This window comes from Bos indicus, chromosome 3 (assembly GCF_029378745.1).
Source record: "Bos indicus isolate NIAB-ARS_2022 breed Sahiwal x Tharparkar chromosome 3, NIAB-ARS_B.indTharparkar_mat_pri_1.0, whole genome shotgun sequence".
In the NCBI taxonomy this organism is placed as follows: domain Eukaryota; kingdom Metazoa; phylum Chordata; class Mammalia; order Artiodactyla; family Bovidae; genus Bos; species Bos indicus.
This window is the reverse complement of record NC_091762.1, coordinates 98,224,087-98,247,195: the sequence shown is the minus strand read 5'-3', so window position 1 is coordinate 98,247,195 and position 23,109 is coordinate 98,224,087. Positions and strand designations below refer to the sequence as shown.

Here is a 23,109-nt window from a genome sequence, read left to right as displayed (position 1 = left end):
TCATCTGCGGCTCCTGCTCTGTCAGGTCACCTGGGGCCCACATCAGGTCTGAGTGGGCTGGTGCTCTTTCAGGGAGCAGTTGAAGGCCCTCTGGGTTCCCACCCTCTCCCCCAGGGGCCTCTTCTTCCTGACCCCCACTCCTGCCTCATTTCCTCAGCATGCTACTCCATCCTCTCACCGCCAGCACATGCCCCTGGGAGTGCAGCTGGATCACAGGGCCCTCAGGCTCAGAACTGTGTGCTCCTCTGCGTTGCAATCCCCCCGGCTCCTCAGTGTCCACAGGCCAAGCCCATTCTCCCGAGCATGTCACTTAAGGCTCATCCTCACTGTACTCTGAGGGCCGACAGCACCTGGCATCACTGAGCAGGAAGGAGACATTGCCCAGTGGCCACACAGAGGGCCTCGGGTGACCCGGACTCCTGGGTCCCTGTCCCTGCAGACTGACATCTTCTCTGGAGCCCTGTTCATCCAGATGGCCTTGGGCTGGAACCTTTACCTCTCCACAGTGACCCTGCTGGTGGTGACGGCCGTCTACACCATCACAGGTACGGCCAAGTGGAGGTCACGTCGGGTGCAGGTGCCAGGAACAGAGACATGGAGAGGTGGAATGGGAAGCTCTGGACAGCAGGGGCACAGAGGTCCAGGGAGGGACAGAGTGAAAACTGACCAGGAGAGTGAGAAAGAGAAGCATGAGGGGGAAAGAGAGAGGCAGGCAAAGATGCAGAGTCAGAGGAAAAGATGGAAAGGCACAGTGCATCAGAGAAAAGGGGAGTCGGAAAGGGAAGAAACAGGAGGAAGCAGAGCTGGCCCGAGAGAGCCAGGGAAGGAGAGACAGTAGGAGACACAGAGAAAAATGGACAGCAGGGACCTGGGTGATGAATGGGGGACTGTCACCCAGGCCAGAGTCACCACAGGCTGCTCCAGACAACAGCCACAAGCCTGCCTTCTCCTGTCTCCTCCAGAGCCCCTCACACAGGCCTGAATGCCCAAGATGTGGGCTCAGGCAGACTTCCTGCTGGCTAAGGTGTGGGGGAGTTTAAATGGGTGCTGGGGTGGGGAGGAAGGAAGGGAGGTCTCCTGGGGGAGCTAATAGCACAGCCAAGGACGGGACTTGGTATTTCACAAAAGCACAGCCGGAGGACAGAAAGAGCAGGACCTGAAGGCCCGACCATGACCAGCCTCACCTGCCGGGCGGACTGGAGGAACACGAGGGGCGGGGAAGGCAGAGGCCAGAGTCCACTGGCTGAGGGCTCCGCATGTTCTCTGGTCTCCCCAGTGTGGCTGAGCACAGGGCGGGTGCCCCGAGAGGAAGGCCCTGCTGGTGCTGACGAGCCCTCTCCTTGGGTCCCCAGGGGGCCTCACGGCCGTGATCTACACAGATACTCTGCAGACCGTGATCATGGTCGGGGGAGCCCTCGTCCTCATGTTTCTGGGTAAGGAAGAGGCCTGAGTACATCCCTGCCCCCCTAAACTCCTTTCTGATCTGGGTCTGGATGTCACCTCCATGGTCTGCAGAGCACAGAGCCATTCCCCACTTCAGGCAGGGCTCCCAAAGAACAGGATTCTCTCTACACCAAACAAGGGCTCTTGAGCCTGAGCCCCACTTTCCTCTCTCATCCCCAAGTCCCATATGAGTTCCAAGCTCAGGGATCCCACACAGGACTGGGATCTGGGGGTGGGGGTAGGTGACGAGCCCACTGGGGCCCCAGGGCTGTTTCATTCACTGAGGTCTCTCCCTGCAGGCTTTCAGGAGGTGGGCTGGTACCCAGGCCTGGAGGAGCGGTACAGGCAGGCCCTCCCTAACGTCACAGTCCCCAACACCACCTGTCACCTCCCCCGGCCCGACGCCTTCCACATGTTCCGGGACCCTGTGCGCGGGGACCTCCCCTGGCCAGGCCTCATCTTCGGGCTCACGGTGCTGGCCACCTGGTGCTGGTGCACTGACCAGGTGATGCCCTTGCCAAGCTTGGCCAGCTCGTCACCAACTGGGAGGGCTCCTGTGGGCAAACCGCGTGCGCCAATGCACAGAGGGCTGGGACTGGCTTGGGGGGATGGGTGTGGGGCACAGTCAGCGGCCATGCCAGGGCTCACCAGGGCTGAGCGGAGCCCGAGCCAGCCCAAGCGGCACGCCTGCCCTGCTGCCTTTCCAGGTCATTGTGCAGAGGTCTCTCTCCGCCAAGAGTCTGTCCCATGCCAAGGGGGGCTCCATTCTGGGGGGCTACCTGAAGATCCTGCCCATGTTCTTCATCGTCATGCCTGGCATGATCAGCCGGGCCCTGTACCCCGGTAAGAGCCAGTCCCCCTCTGGGCAATACTGGGCCAGAGCAGGGACCACACACACTATTTCTATTAAGAACACGTAGTAAATATGTTAGGTTTTGGGGGTCTGACATACAGTATGTATTTCAGTAGGAGAAACTTGTATCTGAATGTCATTTTAAAGTCTAGCTTTCTCTTTACAAGGGAAAGACAAACTGAGGCACTCATGGTGCCTTGTAATGATATTTACTATTTGTTAAAATAAAAGGCCTAAAATCTAAAGGAGTCTATCAGGCTTTGCAGGGTGGTTTGTGGTTGAGAAATTTACCAGATACCAATAAACCATAAGACCCAATATCAGCCCATTCTTGGACCCTCTAGATGCTGGTCCCTGCCAGAGTCACCAGTGAACATTTTTTCTATAGGGTCAGAAAGCACATATTGAGCCAACCTGAGAAGGCATGGGATAATTTGGGTCTAACTACCATCACTTCTGCAGATGAGGTGGGCTGCGTGGATCCCGACGTCTGCCAAGCGATCTGTGGGGCCCGTGTGGGATGTTCTAACATTGCCTACCCCAAGCTGGTCATAGCTCTCATGCCCGTGGGTAAGTCCATCTCCCTCGCAGCATGCTTCACACCAGCTTTCCAGCAAAATCCAGAACCCACTATCCAGGATAGATTGATTGCATTAAGGATGCACATGGATGGGAAGAGAAAATGGGAACATTTACTTTTGCACCCCACTTCCTAACACACACACACACACACACACACACACACACACACACGTTTTCACAGCATCTGTGAGGTGCTGCTCTGTGCCCTGGCTCTGGAGAGGCAGGGATAAAAAGCAGGACTCTGTGCAGTCTCCAGGGTAGAGGCACAATGCAACGTGACCAGCATGAGACTCAGTGGGGATGAGGGACCCATATGAAGGCACCTGACCCACTTTGGGGAATGTGAAGGAAGGTTTTCCAGAGGAGAGGACATACAGCTTAGTCCCAGGGGACATCTTAGGCAGACAAAGGGGGAGGGGCGTGGGAAATGTTATTCTGGGGAGGAGGGCTGCATGTGCAAAGGCCCAGGGTTGCGAGAGACCGTGAAGTCTGAACTGAAAATTGCCAGTGTGGACTCAGATGCAGCAGGAATGAAGATCACCTTTGTGGGGGGGACATGGTGGCCATGTGTAGCATGGCCTTTACTCTGAGGGCAGTTGAGGGTCACGGGGGTTTCAGGCCAGCATGCATGATTAGGGGCTTCCCTAGTAGCTCAGACGGTAAAGCATCTGCCTGCAATGCAGGAGACCTGGGTTCGGTCCCTGGGTTGGGAAGATCCCCTGGAGAAGGAAATGGCAACCCACTCCAGTATTCTTGCCTGGAGAATTCCATGGACAGAGAAGCCTGGTAGGTTATAGTCCATGGGGTCACAGAGAATCGGACACGACTAAGTGACTAACACACACATACGTATGATCAGATGTGTGCTTTAGAAGGATCACTCTACATGGAGGGTTCAGCTTAGGGGGAGGCGGGTGATGATTACTAAGGGATTTCCAGTGGTCCAGGTTGTGATGGGGGCTAGGCTAGGGTCAGTGGCTTTAGGGATAAACAGAAAGGGTTTAGTTTATATTTGTGAGAAAGAATTGGCAAGACTTGATGACTGATCACATTTCAGAGACAAGAAAGACAGAGAGATCCAAAGAGGGCTCGCAGGTCTTGAGTTTATAGTAACATTGAGCCTGGGGACACAGAAAAAAAGGCAGGTTTATGGAGGAAAGTCGAGTTATTCCCTCCCTCCAGTAGAAACAGTGGAGGTGAAATGAAGGAAACAAATAGTGGAGGTGGGTGGAGACCCAGCTATGATGGGGCAGACACAGAGTGACCGGATGCAAGAGGTGGGAAGGAGGTAGAGGAAGAGGTCCGGGATAACTTGGAGGTGTCCGCTTAGAGACCAGAATTTATCATTAACCAACAGAAGAAGCAGGGGCCCCAGAGGAGATGCTGTCCTAGATCTGGGACACCTTGAGCCTTCTAGGGAGGCATGCGGGGGGTGGTTAAATATTCAGACTGAGGGGAAGGAGGACTAAGGTGGATCTGACCAGAGAGTCATGTTTCTAGATGCTTCCTCATCAGAATCATACAGATCAGATATCAGCAGGCCCCACCCTCCCTTGTTACAGGTGTAAAACAGGCCCAGAAAGGATCAGGACTGGTCCAAAGATCACACAGCTAGGTACTTGCAGAATCAGGAAACAAACCCATGGCTTCTGACCGTGGGAAACAGTAAGGAGTTTTCTCAAAAAACTAAAAGTAGAACGACCGTCAGACCCCACAGTTCCACTCCTGGGCGTATATGCCAAAAACCCAAATACTAATTCTAAAAGATACATGCACTCCATTGTTCATAGTAGCACGAGTTATAATTGCCAGGATAAGGAAGTAAACTAAATGTCCAACAAATGAATGGATAAAGATGGTATGCACACACACACAGACACACAAATGGAATACTACTCAGCCGTAAGAAAGAACAAAGTTTTGCTATTTATAGCACCATGGATGACCTCGGAGGGCATTATACTAAGCGAAATAAGTCAGAGAGAGAAAGACAGATGTGGTATATTATCACTTGTATGTGGAATCTAAAAAAACAAACTAGTGAATATAAAAAAAAAGAAGCAGATTCATAGATACAGATAAGGAACTAGTGGTTCCTGAGAATGGGGGACCCTGGGGTGGGGAACTGAAAGATGCAAATTACTGGGTATAAGATAGGCTCAAAGATGCAGTGTACAACACAGGGAATATGACCAATATTTTTTAGTAACTGTAAATGGGAACTAACCTTTAAAGTTTGCATTACAAATTAAAATAAATAAAATAAAAAATTTAAAAAGCTCAGAGCTTTCTGCTGCCCAGGCTGGGGCTTTAGCCTGGCACCATAGTGTCCATGATAAAGGTACAAAACACTGAAAAAAACTCAATAATTAATCATCACCCTTCTCCCAACCAGGGTCCACTAACCAAGTGTCTACAGGTTTAAAACCCAGATTGAGATGGCCAAGCTGAAGAGAACCTTAAAGGTCACCTGGTCCCACATCCTTTAATGCGCAGATGAGGAAACTGAGGCTCAGGGAGGAGAGATGACTTGGCCATGGCCGCAGAGAAAGGCAGAGGCAGAGGGTGGCTGGGACTAGCCTCTAGTTCTGTGAGTTTCCTGGGTTCCTGGAAGGGCACCTCATTCAATACCTCTGCCGTCCCTTCTCCTCTGAGCTCCTGACTCTGCTGGATGCTGGTAGCCTCTATAGCTCCTGGCAGATCGGCTTTCACCAGCCAGCGGTCCACAGACACCTCGTCTCTCCCCAGGTCTGCGGGGCCTGATGATCGCGGTGATCATGGCCGCCCTCATGAGCTCACTCACCTCCATCTTCAACAGCAGCAGCACCCTGTTCGCCATTGACGTGTGGCAGCGATTCCGCAAGAATGCAACAGAACAGGAGCTGATGGTGGTGGGCAGGTGCGCAGGCCCATCCTTCCTGGGTTCTCTCCCTGTAGGCAGAGGTCTTTCCCCCTGCCCCCTGCCCCCTGCCCCGGGTTACCCCAAGGAGATGTGGCTGGGTCTAGACCCTGCCCCGGCAGCCAGAGCACCTGGGACCTAGGGCCACCTTTCTCTCTGACATGGGTAAGTTCTTCCCCAACTCTGGACCATTTACCTCCCTCCAGATAAGGAGAAAAAAAGTCTCTTCCGTGCCTGCCTGTTCAACTTTATCTTGGAACTAATCAAGAGGGTAAATGAAAGCAGCTGACAAAGCATTTAATCAATCAAAGATGAACTGTATTGACGGGAAGGAGTTAGCAAGGAGCTCACCCCCAGTGTCTCCCAGACCAGCTCTGGCTGTCACCCCAGGATACCAGAAAGACTCAGTCTCAGCAGGCATCCTGCATCATACTTTTGTGCTGGGGATGCAGGGATGATTTATATGGTCCTGCCCCGAGGATGCACACAGTTTAAGAGAAAGGCAGAAACACAGGTAATGCAGTGAGGGGTGTGGGTAGATGGAGATGTTCATAGAAAGTTTGTCTCCAAAGGATGCAGAGCTTTAAACACTCAGTTGAAAATTTTGAACCTTATCTCATAGGTATTCATTTTATGGTTTTCAAGACATAACTTGGTGGCTATTTTTACTTTTTCTCCCTAGGTTGGGGATTTATAGTTTACATAAAGTTAAGAGGACCTTTCCGAAATCTTTGCTTCATAATTTAAGGTTCTGTAACTCAAGTTTCTGAATGTTCCTTCTCCCTTCTGGTAGATGGTACTTGAGTTTAGATAACTTACTCTTGTCCCTCTCCTTACCTTTGCCCTCACTGTTTCTTCCATCACGATGCCTCCTGCCCACGGCTGCCTAGGGACCCCCTAATGCCCACTCATCTGTGCACCCCCAGCTCTACCCCCAGGGGCTGACCATTGAAGGATCTGAGTGCAGGACAGATTTGTACAAATGGGTGGAGGATGAGAGGGGAGTGAATGGCAGGGAGGCCATTAGGTAGCTGCTGCTCTACTGGGGCCAGAAAGAGAGAATGGGAGGGAAAGGTGAGGAGAGGACAGAATCCTTTTCTCTCTGCCCACCTGCCAAGTTTTAAAGCAATCAGTGGGGATTGGGCGCCATCTCCTGGCAATATTCACTACTGCACCCAACACACCCAAGAACAGTTTTTCAACAGAGGCCCTTTACTGAGGTGTATAAAGGAGAAAGGTATGGATTTCTTTCTGAAAGCAGGTGGTCCATACACCCCCTTCAAGGGATCTAATTTTTAAATTCTAGAGTTTTATTTGGATTCTATAATTCTAATGTTCTTGGATTTTACAAATATAAATTTCTGTAATCTTTGCATCTGTGATCCTGGCCTTCTATCCGTCTCTGATTCAGCGGCCACGCGTTCCTCTCCTTTCTCCCTTCCTGGTTCCCACTCACCCGCTGCTGTGCTGCCCTGAGCACTCCTCACAGCGCCCTGTGCTCTCCTGCAGAGTGTTTGTGGTGTTCCTGGTCGTCATCAGCATTCTCTGGATCCCCATCATCCAAAGCTCCAACAGCGGGCAGCTCTTCGACTACATCCAGTCTGTCACCAGCTACCTGGCCCCGCCCATCACTGCCCTCTTCCTGCTGGCCATCTTCTGCAAGAGGGTCACAGAGCCTGTGAGTACAGAGCACACCTGTCTCTCCCAGAACGTCAGAGGGTCAGGAGAGCTACTCGGTCCATAACCTGACTGCCCTCTCCAGGCTTCCAACTCCCCGTCCACGTCGACAGGTCGAGATTTATTCATTCCTTCAACAAATATCACTCCCATTTTGGAGGCTCTGGGGATGCAATGGTTTACAAAGTTCACGTCTGCCACCACTGAGCCAGAGGGAGGAGAGATAACTCAACATGGGATAACAGCAAAGTCAGATGGCTTCCCAGGTGGTGGGAGCAGTAAGGAATCCGCCTGCCAGTGCAGGAGATGAAAGAGATGCAGATTCAGTCCCTGGGTCAGGAAGATTCTGTGAAGTAGGAAATGGCAACCTGCTCCAGTATTCTTGCCTGGACAATTCCATAAACAACAGAGCCTGGTGGGCTACAGTCCATGGGGCCACAAGGAGTCGGACACAACCAAGCAATAAAAAGATATACACAAGTAGGATGGCTGCTAGGGGAGCAAAAAGCAGGAGCACCTAACCTATGGGACGCCTGGGAGGGGGGTCACAAAGTGACATCTGAGCTGAGATCTGAAGGATTAATGGGAGAGGAAAGAGTGTTCCAGACAGAAGGGTCAGTGTGTGTAAAAGCCCATGGGGACAGGAAGATCTCTAACACTGCTGCTGCTGCTGCTAAGTCGCTTCAGTCGTGTCCGACTCTGTGCGACCCCATAGACAGCAGCCCACCAGGCTCCTCTGTCCATGGGATTCTCCAGGCAAGAATACTGGAGTGGGTTGCCATTTCCTCCTCCAATGCATGAAAGTGAAAAGTCAAAGTGAACTCGCTCAGTTGTGTCCGACTCCTAGCGACCCCATGGACTGCAGCCCACCAGGCTCCTCTGTCCATGGGATTCTCCAGGCAAGAACATGAGTGGGTTGCCATTTCCTCCTCCAATGCATGAAAGTGAAAAGTCAAAGTGAACTCGCTCAGTTGTGTCCGACTCCTAGCGACCCCATGGACTGCAGCCTACCAGGCTCCTCCGTCCATGGGATTTTCCAGGCAAGAGTACTGGAGTGGGGTGTCATTGCCTTCTCTAACACTGTAAGGTTCTAAATGTCAGCATATTTATAGCAAAGAGGATGATGAAACAAAGTGTGAGCTTACAGGGGTGCACATGTGCCATTCATGGAGCTGCACTGAAATCTAACAGGTCCTGGGAGGTACCGGGAGGGTGACCTTGGTCACTCCCTGGGATAGCCTGGAAAAGAGAGCCCCAAATCCATTGGCTGTACCTTGGGGGAGGTAAGAAACGTTGAGACATGACTGCCCAGGACCATGTGAGAGCCCAGGGTCATCAGGAAGGAGACCACAGAGCCCCCCACCCTCAGTGGGGTAGCTAAGCCAGGCCTCTGCTGGGTCTGCTGTTTGCAGAGCTCAAGGCCCCCTGCTGATAACCAGCATGCACAGTGGGACTCTGTTGAGTTCTGGAGGTTTCTAGTCATTCCAGAATTTTTGAAACTGGGCCAGCATCTCATATTGTGCAAATAAAAGCCTTCTAACCCTTATACCTGGGAAACAGGTGTAGGTTAGGGCCCAACAGTGCTACAGAGAAGATATGAAATTGAGCTTTTCTTTAAAGAAGGAAGTGCTCTGATTCTGATTTATTATGACAGGAATTTGGGGAGGAAGATCCTGGTTTTCCCCACTGATTACAAAGATTGCATTCTAGTTGAACATTAAACATCTATCCTTAGTACTTAGTAATTTGCTTATTGCTGCTCGTGAGTGAGGTCGAGTCACTGCTTTGGTCATTGTTCCACCGTGGAGCCTGGCCTGTCTGGTTCTGGAGCCCATGTCCTTTCCAGTGTATCACTCTGCCCGCTTTAGGATAAGACAGCACCTCAGCATTCATGGGAGAAGGCAATGGCACCCCACTCCAGTACTCTTGCCTGGAAAATCCCATGGACAGAGGACTCTGGTAGGCTGCAGTCCATGGGGTTGCTAGGAGTCGGACACGACTGAGCGACTTTACTTTCACTTTTCACTTTCATGCATTGGAGAAGGAAATGGCAACCCACTCCAGTGTTCTTGCCTGGAGAATCCCAGGGACGGGGGAGCCTGGTGGGCTGCCGTCTGTGGGGTCGCACAGAGTCAGACACGACTGAAGTGACTTAGCAGCAGTAGCAGCATTCATGGGGAACTCACTCAGACAGGCTTGCACACACTGTGACAACCTGTGGCTTTTAGCTTCTGAGGCTCTCCCACCTGGATCCCACCCCTGGTGTGCCCTCTCTCTACAGGGAGCCTTCTGGGGCCTCCTGTTTGGCCTGGTGGTGGGGCTTTTACGCATGATCCTGGAGTTCTGCTACCAAGCCCCAGCCTGCGGGGAGGAGGACCGCAGGCCGGCCGTGCTCAAGGACTTCCACTACCTCTACTTCGCACTCCTCCTCTGTGGGCTCACCGCCATCGTCATCGTCGCTGTCAGCCTCTGCACAGCTCCCATCCCTGAGGAAAAGGCAAGTGGAATACTCGGAGTGAGGCCCCCATGCTCCCCTTCCCCAGTGCCTAGAATTCCACCATTGACTTTCACTCTACTGGGTTGCGGTCACAGATGTCTTAGGGATGGTGAGCTCATTGTGCTGTTAATTCCCAAGTGAAAAGTAATTCATTCAATTGGAAAATTATTCAGTGGGCACCTACTCTGGGCCAGGCCCTGTCCTGGGCTTACAAAGATGAACGGTCCCTGCCAGCCACTGTCCATGGGAAGTGGGGGACGGGGGGAGGAGGAAAGGAAGACCTCAACACCGCCAACAGTTACTCTACCAGGAGAAAGCACAGAGGACCAAGCTCAGAGGGAGCAGTCGAGAGTAGGAGAGGCAGGCGCCCCTGGGGGAGGGGAAGGGTGGTCTGACAAGGCCACTTTGAGTTGGACCTTGAAGAAACCAGTCTATGAAAAAATAAACAATCTAGCAAAGTAAGAGCTCAGCGTGAAACCCTCACAGCTCCCATGCTGATGGATTTACCAGCCCCCAGACATGGACAGGGAGGCCTGGCTTGCTGTGATTCATGGGGTCGCAAAGAGTTGGACACGACTGAGCGACTGGACTGAGCTGAGACAGGGATGCTCTGTCTTTTGAAACTTTGTTTTCTTTAGAGCAAAAGGGCATTAGTTCGCTCAGGCGGCCATAACAAAGTACAACATACTGAGTGGATTCAACGATAGAAATTATTTTCCTGCAGGTCTGCAGGCCAGAAGTCAAGGTGTCAGCAGGGTTATTTCCTCCAGGGCCATCTTCCCTCTGTCTTCATGTGGGCTTTTACCTATGTCTGCCTGCGTCCTAATCTCCTTTCTAAGGACACCAGTCACGTTGGATTGGAGTTCACTCATCAGACTTCATTTAACCTTAATCACTTCTTTAAAGAGGAGCTTCCCAGGCGGTGTTAGTGGTAAACAATCCACCTGCCAGTGCAAGAGACCTGAGAGATGTGGGTTCAACCCCTGGGTCGGAAAACTCCCCCGAAGGAGGGCATGGCAACCCACTCCAGTAATCTTGCCTGGAGAATCCCATGGACAGAGGAGCCTGGTGGGCTACCATCCATGGGGTCACAAAGAGTCAGACACAATTGAAAGGACTTAGCACACACCGCTTTAAAGAACCTCTCTCCAAATACAGTTACACTGTGAAGTAGGGGGTGATTAAGACTTCAGCATGTGAATTTGGCGGGAACAGTATTCTGCCCGTAACAGAGCCCATGCCAAAAGTTGGTCCCTGACACACTGGGTGGAAATAATAACACTCCTTACCTTTAGAGTTGGCAAAACAATCTAGACCTTTGGTGTAATGAAATCCTACAAACAAGCAGCATCTTCACAGATGAGCCGAGAGGTTGACTTCCCCAGGGGACTCACTCCAGAAATGATCTCCGCCCACTCCTTGATCCTGCAGCTTCCCCACTGTCTGCTGTCTCATTCCGCACCAAAATCCTTCCCAATGAAAAATCTCCTCCCTGGCTCCTGGTCTCCTCCAGATACAGTTGTCTCCCTCTCTGAGCCTCAGCAGAAAACTGTGAAGAATGGTCTTCATCCCCAGCCTCCGCTTCCCTCTCATCTACTTCCCATCCCACTGCCGTCTGGATGGCGTCCCACTGCCCTCTGGCGTCGCTCATGCCAAGATGCCCAACAACCTTGTAACTAAAAATCAATGGCCACTTCCCCATCCTCACCTTAAGTGGATTCTGAGAAGAACCAGATATCACTGCCAACATGCTGCATCCTGGAGACCTCTTTTCTGCTCATTGTATTTTTATCCTGCCAGCTGACTGCCCCTCTGCCATCATCATGGGGTTTTCTTCCTGCTCCTTAAATATTGTTGTTCCTTGTGTGAGCCGTCATTTCCTCTCTCCCCCGCCTGCTTACTCAGTTGTCATAGCCTGCAGAGCTCACTCCTTAACCTTGACACTGCCCCGTCCTGTGACGTCTGGCTGCTCCTTTTTTCTTGTTTCACTTGCACAGCCGGCTCTAGGCTGAATCCCATCAGTTCACTCCAGGAGATCTTTCTAAAGCTAGAACTCAACTTCTTTGCTCTGCCTCTGTCTTCCGTGACTCTCCACTGCCGGCCAGTTTCATTTACCGTCAGCTCCTCCACCTGACCACAGAAGTTGCTACGTGGGGCATGAAGAAAAGTTACATGGATCAAAATAGGCTGGAGTTAAAACTTCCCTTAGGGTCCTCCCCACCATTCTATGCAAAACAAAGAACTCTCTCACTTGAAGGAAAAAAAAAAAAAAAGGACATTAAGGTTGATTACGCCCAGCTCCCAGCTGATTCAGCCTCTGGCTGATCTCCAGAATTTCTTGCCCCAGCCGTTTAAGAGATAACTACTCCGAACAACCTTGGAAAAGAACAGGCCCCCTTAAGACAGTAGATTTCCATATATATGCCTATATACACTTACTCTTTTCTTGGGTTAGCGCAGCAGCTCACTAATCTGACTACTGCCCCTTCTCACCTCATTAAGGTGATCTGTTCCTGTAAAGTGCCGGTCTATTTCCGAACCTCGCCTTCTCTAACTCCCTTACCCTACAGGGCACCTGTCTGCCTGTCCCCAGTCTTGCCTCTCCCTGTCTGTGAGCTCTGGGAGGTCAGGGGCCCAGCCTGATCTGCTGAGATTTTGGCCCCCCGAAGGAGGCCTGCGTGGAGCAGGTGCAAGGAGTTCAGGTTTTCAAAGGGTGGGTGAGTCAGGTCTCAGAGCCCGACCTCCTCCAGCCGCGAGCTCCTTCTTGTTCTCCACAAGGCTCTGCCGGCCTCCCAGGAACAGGGTCCTCTCTTCTTACAGTCCGACTGCCCTCCAAAGGCACCTGAGCTGAGACTGTTTGCTTTCCCTCCAGCTGGCTCGTCTGACTTGGTGGACGCGGCATCACCCCCTCTCTGAGCTGGAGAAGGAGCCCCCTGAGAGTACAGCGGGGACAGCGGAGGTGGCCTCTGGGGAGGGCCCCACAGGGGCCAGAGGAGCAGAAGACCCCGGCCAGGGCCAGGAGCAGCCTGGAGGTAGGCTGAGGGCATATGGGGTGGAGGGGAGCGATGGAGACAGACACCAAGTCATGGGTCCTCAAAGACCCCATTTGGGAGTTCACTGGGATGGGGTCTCTAAGGGAATCCTCAAAATATCACCCTTCCTCTTCCCAGATGACTACTGATATTAAACGAGTAAGGCAGATGGGAGCCAAAATATTGCCCTCATTACTGCGAAAGTGCAGGTGTAGGATCTGGTTTATACCACAGGGCAGTGTGCTTCCTAATGCTGAGCCACTGGGTCCTCGGTCGCTCTGAACTGGAAGGAGCTCAATTACCCTCACCCCCAACACCCCCGCCCCTGGAGATGAATCCGCTATACAACAGTTTGGGGTTTCAGCATGAGGCCCTAGCTCAGCACTCCGCCTGCGGCTTGCACCAGGGCTAAGCTGACCTGCCTCTGCCCCTTCTGTGCGCCTCGCTCCTTTCCTGGGTTTCTCACCATCTCTCCCCCGGCCCTGCTCTCTCATCATCTCCTTTCTCCCACCTGTGCTCTGCTGCTCCCCTGCCTCCCTCCCCTCTGATTCCTGTCCCTCAGCCCCACGCAGGTCCTGGGGACAGTGGCTCTGGCAGTGGCTCTGCGGACTCTCGGGAGCCCCGGAGCAAGCGCTGAGCCCTGTCGAGAAGGCTGCCCTGGAACAGAAACTGACCAGCATCGCGGAGGAGCCGCTCTGGAGGAGCGTCTGCAACATTAACGCTGTGCTGCTGCTGGCCGTCAATGTCTTCCTTTGGGGCTATTTTGCATGACTCCGCAGGCCTGGCTTCGGCCCAGGCAGGTTCAGCACTGCCAGGCTTGGCCGGCTGCAGACAGGCTTTCCTCCAGCCTCGCTGTCCACACGGAACCTTGAGATTGAGACTGCAGGGGGCCCTGACAAGTACCCTGGCCAGGCTGCACACTGAGGAGAGGAGCCAGGAGGCCCAGAGAGGGCGCTTGGTCTGCTCAGGACACACAGCAGGCCTTGCACTGGGTCTCGGGCTCCAGCTCTCTCCACCTCAGAACCTTTCACTCCTACCTCAGAAACAGTTTTCCCTCCTCTGGTGAGTCTGTTCAGGAGCTTTTACTCTACATGTGTCATGAGTGGCAAGAAAGTTGCAAAAATCCTCCCGTACCGTGTCTTTGCTCGCCCTTATTCTTTCCTTGTCCACCATCTCCCCCCTTTACCCTCTGTCTCCCAATCCCCGCTCATCCATTTCCAGCCGGAACCTCCCCAGGGCTTTATACTCTCATTGGCAGCTCTGCAGTGGTGGCTGTCAGACTGGAAGGAGGGACAGACCAGGTGGAGGGTAAGCAAGGTGGCAGCTGGCATTGGGGCAGGGAGCTCTTCTTGGTACACTCAGATCTCCCAGCTTCCTACTCTCACATCCAAACATGCACCAAGTCTCCAGCCCTTGAAGGACTTGGAGGCCAGCTGGAGAGAAAGGGCTTGTTGGAGACAAGAGAGATGAAGACCGGCTGCTTGGTGCTATGAGTAAGCCTGGCAGAGGGGCAGCGAAGACTACCTAGGAGCCCCTGCAGCTGTGCCTCTGCCCTCTCCCTCTGCCTGCCAGGCATCCAGCTACCCTGGAAAAAACCACGACCTTGCCTGGATGTCCCTCCTCCAGGAAGCTGCCTGATGCCCACAAATGGATCAAAGTCCCATTCCTGCTCCCACACCCGCTGGACCTGCTTCTGTGACAGTGCTGATCACAGGACTGTGAGATTTGGCTCCCAGACCAGACAGCACTCCAAGGGGCAGGGTCCAAGTGACTTTGTACCCAGAAAGTAACAGGCGTTGCATTAGTAACAGTAAATGTTGGATGGTAATTCTACAAAGTCCTGCCTGGGTGGGGAGCTGGGGGTGGCAAAGAATCTATTTCAGTTGGAGTTTACACTGAGTCTCAGATGTCTAGAATGAAACCACGGCCCTGTCCCATTGCCAGAGACACCCATGAGAATGTCCCTTCCTTCTTTTGTCTTTGTCCAGGCTGTCCCTACTCTCATGGGATACATATTAATGCTGACTTTGATCATCACTTTATGTTAATCACTCATCATAACTGAATACAAATAAAATTACTGTTTTGAGGGCTTCAATGCATCTGTGTGTATGAATACCTCTTGTAGCTGCTGCCTCTACATTTCTGTGCCCCTCAACCTTTTCCCATTCTGTGTCACCTCCCATGTCTATGCTATCCTTACTGATCATCAGGACCCTTTCTGGGCACTCAGCTGTTTCCCCCAATTTCCCTCAAACCGTCTACATAAGGCATTTATGTGCAACCGATTATACTGAAGGTTTGGGGAGGGGAAGAGCTGTAAGCTACAGAAGCACAATTTAAAATTAAATATTGAACATCTCCACTTCTCAGAGCTCTCCAGCCTGCTCTGAGGACTTCCCATGGGTCTCGCCAAGTCCAGCCTCCTACTACTCGCTGTGGTCCCCAGCTCCCTCTCCCAGCAGCTTCTCTCACGTATCCCTCTCCTCTTTTCTCTTTCAAGGACCTCTTCCTCAGTTCCCCCTGCCTTTGTTATACTGAGTCTCATCTGAACTCCAGATCTATAGAGAAATAGATTCATGAGCACACTGTTAACCATGGTCAGACAGCAGGAAGGGTGGTTCATTCTACTTCTCTACCCTCTGTGCCTGATTAATTCCTACTCATTGCTCACATCTCAACATGAAAGTCATGTCCTTCCAAAGGGAAGTTATGTCATCCCAGGCACCATCTCAACTTGGCCACCTGCATCCCAGAGCAGGTGAGTCCCCAGTATCCAGCATGTAGTCTTATGGTTCCAACTTTACCTTTAAAGAAAGTGTCAGAGTAACATATTTGCATAATTACTACATTTACACTTATCTCATCCCCTAGATTGTAAAGTCCCCATCACCTAGGAAGTTCCCTGGTCCATGTTAGGTGTTAAAAAAATGGAAGTAAAACAATGAATGGATGAGTGAAAGAGCATCCTTCCCAGAGGAAATCAAATATTCAAAATAGAGGTGGGGAAACTCATGACATAATTAGGAAAGGGAAAGTAGTTTAAAATGTCTGGACTGGAGGGAAAACTGGGCAGGACCGCCGCTACTCCACATGGCTTCTCTGTGCTGCAAGCAAGCCAAAGGCCCCCTTCCTTCTTGTATCTGAGACTCTTCACCAGGGCTCACAGGTGTGTCCAGAGCCAAGCTGCATCATCTCTGCCCCCACATGGCCCTTGGCCTGGTGCATTTGTGCAGGATGCCCACACATCTAGGAGTAGCAGCCCCACAATGTTGGGGAATGGCTGGGGAGGTAAGGGGGGTTAGTCCCGGGAGGAGGAGTCCTGCTGAACTTGGGACTTCATCATACCTGGATTATTGCACCAGTCAGAATGCTGTTATCTCTTCTCAGTCTCTCCTCCTCTGATTCACCCTGTGCATGATGGTGAGAGTGACCTTTGTAAAATGCAAATCTTGAGTCATTTACCTGCTTAAGATTCTTTGCAGACAGTGTTTCCTAGCCTGGCATGAGGCCTTACCAAAACTGCCAGAAATAGTCCCAGAGTTCAGTGCTTGGGCCCCTTTCTCTACCCCAGCCAAAGAGAGTAGGGACTTGGAAGCCTGACCTTCTGAACCAAATCCCAGCTATGCCACTTGCCAACTGTAAGATACTGGGATAGCCGCTAATCTCTGTCTTCATTTCCAGTCTACAAAATGCAGATAGTAATTGCAGATACTTCATTGAGTTTTTCGGAGAAGGCAATGGCACCCCACTCCAGTACTCTTGCCTGGAAAATCCCATAGGCGGAGGAGCTTGGTAGGCTGCAGTCCATGGGGTCGCGAAGAGTTGGACACGACTGAGTGACTTCACTTTCACTTTTCATTTTCATGCATTGGAGAAGGAAATGGCAACCCACTCCAGTGTTCTTGCCTGGAGGATCCCAGGGACGGGGGAGCCTGGTGAGCTGCCGTCTATGGGGTCGCACAGAATTGGACACGACTGAAGCGACTTAGCAGCAGCTTTGAGTTTTTGAAAGTTTTAAATGAGTTAATTCACATAAATTACTTAAAACAGGGCCTGGAGCAAAAATTCGGAGAAGTCAATGGCAACCCACTCCAGTGCTCTTGCCTGGAAACTCCCATGGATGGAGGAGCCTGGTAGACTGCAGTCCATGGGGTTGTGAAGAGTCAGACACGACTGAGCGACTTCACTTTCACTTTTCACTGTCATGCACTGGAGAAGGAAATGGCAACCCACTCCAGAGTTCTTGCCTGGAGAATCCCAGGGACGGAGGAGCCTGGTGGGTAGCCGTCTGTGGGGTCACGCAGAGTCGGACACGACTGAAGTGACTTAGCAGCAGTAGGAGCAAAATTAGTCAATAAACAGTAGCTATTATTACTACCATTAGTAGCAAGTGCGACAAAGGCAGGACATGCTGTTAGAGCAAAGCAAGAGAGCAATTAATTCTGCCTGAGGAATCAGCAAAGGACATAATAGACAGTTCTTATTGGAACTGGACTTTGTAGGATGAATAGGAGTTTTCTAGCAGTTCATACAAGATAGAGGGATAGTATGTGCAAAGTTGGTAACGTGCAAAAGTGCATGGTGGGTTCTGTAAAATAAGGATAATGCTTATTCATTTGCAAATACCAACCCTGTACATTTAATTTCCCCTTATAAGTCATGTTTTGTTTCAGCTTCTTACCTCTAAGGCAGTTAAAGTTTATTGGCCAGGGCAGGGAGGAATGAGCATTTGGCCGCTGCAGCAGGGGATGTCACTGCCCCACCCATATCTCCTACGCATGATTGCTGGGTGACTCCCACTGAAAGACTAAAACTCTGCTGAGGACTTCCTCCAGCTGCAGAAAAATACTTGGCCCCCTCCATAGAACAGGCTGGAAGTGCTGGGGAATTAATCACCCTTCAGCCAATGAGAAACAAGAGCTGGTGGGTCACTGTGGAACCATGGGTTCCTTGACCCCCTCCAGTGGGACAGCTCAGAGGCGTGCTCTAAACCATCTCCTGAGGCTCTCAGGGGGGTTGTGCCCCAGTTGCCCACAGAGTTAAGGTGCTCATTACATCCTGAAGAGCTGCCTTCCCTTCCCTGTCTTATTTCACCACGCCCTGCTCTGTTTCCCGAATCACCTCCTAAATAAACTGCTTGCACTTGGTTTCCCGTTCCATTTCTGAGGAGGTCAAACTAAGAGAGTCTTAGGGACTTAAAGGTCCTCACATCCTGGCTTAATTTTATACACAATGGAGTATTACTCAGCCATTAAAAAGAGTACATTTGAATCAGTTCTAATGAGGTGGATGAAACTGGAGCCTATTATACAGAGTGAAGTAAGCCAGAAAGAAAAACACCAATACAGTACACTAACACGTATATATGGAATTTAGAAAGATGGTAATGATAACCCTGTATGCAAGACAGCAAAAGAGACACAGATGTATAGAAGAGTCTTTTGGACTCTGTGGGAGAGGGAGAGGGTGGGATGATTTGGGAGAATGGCATTGATTTGAGAAATGGCATGTATAATATCATATAAGAAATGAATTGCCAGTCCAGGTTCGATGCAGGATACAGGATGCTTGGGGCTGGTGCACTGGGATGACCCAGAGGGATGGTACGGGGAGGGAGGTGGGAGGGGGGTTCAGGATGGGGAGCACATGTACACCCGTGGCAGATTCATGTTGATGTATGGCAAAACCAATGCAATATTGTAAAGTAATTAGCATCCAATTAAAATAAATAAATTTAAATTAAAAAAAATTTTGCTACTTGCTTTGGGATGCTCCATACCTCAGCTTTTTCATCTTTAATAAGGGAGGTGCAAGGGTTTGAATTCATTGAGATGAAATCTTGGGAGCCTTCTAATGCTGACACTGTATGCTTCTAATTTGATTTCACAGTGGTCTCCTCGGGGCGGGGAGGGCGGGGGGAGTGGAGGGGTGAGCGGTAGTGGAGAGCATCCAGGGAAAGCAAGTCACGTACCTTCACTTGAATAGAAACAGCACAGAGAGAAAAACCGACAAGTAGTTTTCAGAGAACTGAAATGTGATTGCCATGAGCAATAATAACATTAAGAAGCAGCTTTTGATGGTGAAAGGAAGATGTTTAAAAACAAGTAGGTGTTCTAAAAAATACCGTGAGGAAGCTATTCTTTGAGTGATTTGCAATATAGTTTAGATCCCAAAAGCACTCAATATGTGAAACTCTCAACCATGTCCCTGGGTGGGAACTGCCAGAAGCCCAGGCAAAACAGTGTCAGTTTTCCATTAACCTAGAGCGAGCGTCTCTCTAGACTTCCAGCCCTAAGTAAGATGATTGTAATTTCTCCTTTTCTCCAGGGTGATAAGTTGGGAGAACTTTAAAGTCTATCAGATAAATATAAATCCTAGAGGCTTAAATTGAGGTAATTACAGTTTACTTTCATATTTCAAGATCAAATCTCAACTTTTGCCAGGACTCACAAAGTAGAAATATCAGACTTTCTACTGCAATCTTATATAAACATTACAACTTTCATTTAAAGAGGAAAGGAAAAGCACCATTATATCTTCCCCTGAATAGAATGCAAAAGCCTGGGTCCATCTCTCAATATCGTTCATATGTAAAGTTTAGAATAATATATGTCCAGAATGGGAAGGAACCTTAGGGGTCAGCTAGCTTAGCCCTCCCACCCTCTTCAGTCAAGGTCAGTGTATCTCAGACAGCCTCCCTGACAGGCAAGTTTAGCCAGCCTCAGCTTCAGTCAGTCAGTTCTCTCGCTCAGTTGTGTCTGACTCTTTGCAACCCCATGGACTGCAGCACGCCAGACTTCCCTGTCCATCATCAACTCCCCGAGCATGCTCAAACTCATGTCCATTGAGCTGGTGATGCCATTAGCATCTGCTTGCACACCCCCAATAAAGAGAAACTAACTACCTGCCACCCCCTGAAAATAGAGTAACCATCGTCCGATGACACCGATGATAAGCAAGTCCTTTCTTTTGCTGCCTAAACTTTGCATCCCTGAATTTCCACCATTTACATCATACATGTCACATAATTTGTGAAAGCGTCACATAAATCATTTATGTTAAAATTACCCCACCATCCCTGCTATTTGTGATCTATTCACAAAACAGGGAATATCCTGTAGAATATCACATTTATCTGGGATGGGCAGCACACAGGACTAACACACGCATGCTCAGTTGCCTCAGTCGTCTCTTTTTGACCCCACAGACTGTAGGCCACCAGGCCTCTCTGTCCATGGGATTAATCCCAGCAAGAATACTGGAGTGGGTTAACATTTTCTCCTCCAGGGGATCTTCCCGACCCAGGGATCAAACCTGCATCTCCTGTATTGGCTGGTGGATTCTTTACCACTTGAACCACCTGGGAAGCCCCACTTAGAGACTAATAAAATAGGTCATTTTCCAAAAAAGAAAAAACCCTCACAACTATTGATATGAAAGTGCTTTTAGGCAAGAGCACTTTCATATCAATCGTCTCATTTGGTTCTCAATCCCACTATGGGATGTTGAATTGTTTACAGATGAAGAAGCAGCTGGGAGAGGTGCAGTGATGTGGCTGAGGCCTGACACTCAGTAGCTGTGCTGGCCTTTGAACCCAGAATTCTGACCCCACCTTCAGGCCTCTCCCCCTTGCACTACTCACGTATGCAGCATTCTTTGGGAATGCAACTCTAGGTTCTGGGCACATGGAATAAATGGGCAAAATATCTTCAGCCTCAACAGAGGCAATCTATTCATAACAATAAGGCAGGCAAGTAAGTAAGTTACTGCAGTCCCTTGCAATAGGACAGAGATTAGAGGTAGGAACAAAATACTTCAGGAAAAGAGAAAAGAGTAACGAATTCTTAGTAGAGAGGGTAGGAAGGGATTTACAGACTTGGATTTTGAAGGGTGAATAGAAATTTCCATGTGGAAAATGGAATGAATCCTATTTCCAAGCAGAAGAAACAGCACAAAGCTAGAAAGTTATGCTTAAAGTAAACTGAGGTACTCAGTGAAGCTGAAGCACCCAGTGTATAGGAGAATAAAGCAGATCAGCTAGGAGAAGTAGACAGATGTCATCCTAAGGACATGAATGTCACTATGAATTGGGTGCAATGATGTAGCCAAAAATGGATAGGGTCAGGGAGGGAAAGTGGGATTCCCAGGTGGCTTAGCAGTAAAGAATCCACATGCTGATGCAGGAGATGAAGGTTCGATCCCTGGGTTGGGAAGATTCCCTGGAGGAGGAAATGGAAATCCACTCCAGTATTTTTGCCTGGGAAAATCCCAAGGACAGTGGCATCTAGCAGGCTACAGTCCATGGGGTCAGAAGGAGTCAGACAAGATTGAGTGACTGAGCTCGCATGCAGGGAGGGTGAATGAATAAAGGCAATGAATATACCCAAGGAGCATCTTTTGTTTTTAGAAAGATTGTTATCAACACAGAAAGAGAACACAGAAAGGGAATAAAGGATCAGAAGCTGTTGAGGGAGGGAAATTTATGAGGTGAGTGCAGTATCATTGAAAATAATAAGGACGAATGGACAAAAACAGTACGCTGTATTCCCACCCTGCAACGCTATTAAGCCTTATGGCATAAAGGTATGGAATTTTGATGTATGCTGTAATGTGGATGGACCTTGAAAACATTATGCTTAGTGACATAAGCCAGACACAGAAGAAAGACAAAGGTATGATTCCACTTATACCAAGTACGTAAAATAGGCAAATTCAGAGACACAATGTAAAATACAGGCTACAGGGTTGGGGAGAGGCAGGAACGAGGAGCAACTGTTAATGGGCACAGAGTTTATGTTGGGGAAGATGAAATAGTCTGGGCATAGATAGTGCGATGGTTACACAGGATGTGAATGGACAGAATGCCACTTACAGAATTGTACACTTACACATGGTTAAACTCAGGTTAAGAATTTTACAATTACAAGAATAAGGGCTGGTGGTTGTATAGAAATATCCTAAAGCAAATACAATAAAACGATGGGTTTAGACTTGAGCCCACTGATGCTGAGGTATCTGTGGGATGACCCACTAGGACTGCCAAAGAACTTTTTTGTATCTGTGGGTCTGGAGCTTGGTGGAGGGATCAGGGCTTAAAATATCCTTCAAATTCTTGCCTGGGAAAAATGGAACCTGCCTCATAGAACTACTATTAGAACTGTGCTTCTGTGTTGGGGGTAGTGGTACTGCCCAGTGGTGTAAAATAATTGAGGACAGTGAATTACTTGAGTCTTTTATTTTGCGGGTACAACGGAGAAAGGGAGTGGGTGAGGCCTCTCTCTGTCCAGTCAGGCTTCTGGGAACTGGTTGGTTCGCATATGTTATAACAGACCATGGAGGTGGAGGGGGAGACAAGGACAGGGCTTATTGCCCAGCTGCTGGCGATTCTGGGGGGAGGCAGCCCCAACCAGCAGGGATGACCTCTGCTACAGAGCTACCCTGCCTGGGGTCCCACCCTTCTGAGGGCAGCCTGTGAAAGTGAAAGTGAAGTCGCTCAGTCGTGTCCGACTCTTTGCGACCCCATTGACTGTAGCCTACCAGGCTCCTTTGTCTGTGGGATTTTCCAGGCAATAGTTCTGGAGTGGATTGCCATTTTCTTCTCCAGGGGATCTTCCCAACCCAGGGATCGAATTTGGGTCTCCTGCATTGTAGACAGACGCTTTACCATCTGAGCCACCGCTCACCCAGTGACTAGTAAGTATAAAGTCCCAGACATTTCAGCCATGTCAGCCTAACATGAAATGACTCTGATGGGTCATTTTGTTCCAGAGCCCCCACCCAGTGGGGTTGGCCAAAGCTGCTATCACATCTACATCACAACTTAACCATCCCTCCCATCCACTGGAATGGTCCAAGGTGCTCCCTCACAAACATCCTGCATGCTAACCTGCAGTCTCTGAGTCTGAACCTCACCTGTGACAGGAGACTAAGTAGCTACCAGCTTTTTTGACTTTACCTAGAAAAGACTCTGATGCAGGAGGAGAAGGGGACGACAGAGGATGAGATGGCTGGATGGCATCACTGACTCAATGGACGTGAGTCTGAGTGAACTCCGGGAGTTGGTGATGGACAGGGAGGCCTGGCATGCTGCGATTCATGGGGTTGCAAAGAGTCGGACACGACT

At 50.2% G+C, this 23,109-nt stretch overlaps 1 protein-coding gene across 3 annotated transcripts in view; it reads left to right on the top strand.

The window, feature by feature from the left end:
- SLC5A9 (solute carrier family 5 member 9) overlaps positions 1 to 15,082 on the top strand; it is a 30,123-nt gene extending 15,041 nt beyond the window's left edge. For all 3 annotated transcript variants that reach the window (XM_070786579.1, XM_019957511.2, XM_019957512.2), the window contains 10 exons: positions 440 to 545; positions 1,353 to 1,433; positions 1,743 to 1,948; positions 2,151 to 2,286; positions 2,759 to 2,866; positions 5,627 to 5,777; positions 7,287 to 7,455; positions 9,736 to 9,951; positions 12,824 to 12,983; positions 13,546 to 15,082. In XM_070786579.1, the coding sequence (XP_070642680.1) occupies positions 440 to 545; positions 1,353 to 1,433; positions 1,743 to 1,948; positions 2,151 to 2,286; positions 2,759 to 2,866; positions 5,627 to 5,777; positions 7,287 to 7,455; positions 9,736 to 9,951; positions 12,824 to 12,983; positions 13,546 to 13,754 (1,542 nt within the window). In that variant the 3' untranslated portion in view covers positions 13,755 to 15,082. The remainder of the gene's footprint in view (positions 1 to 439; positions 546 to 1,352; positions 1,434 to 1,742; positions 1,949 to 2,150; positions 2,287 to 2,758; positions 2,867 to 5,626; positions 5,778 to 7,286; positions 7,456 to 9,735; positions 9,952 to 12,823; positions 12,984 to 13,545) is intronic.
- The last annotated feature ends 8,027 nt before the right edge of the window (positions 15,083 to 23,109 follow it).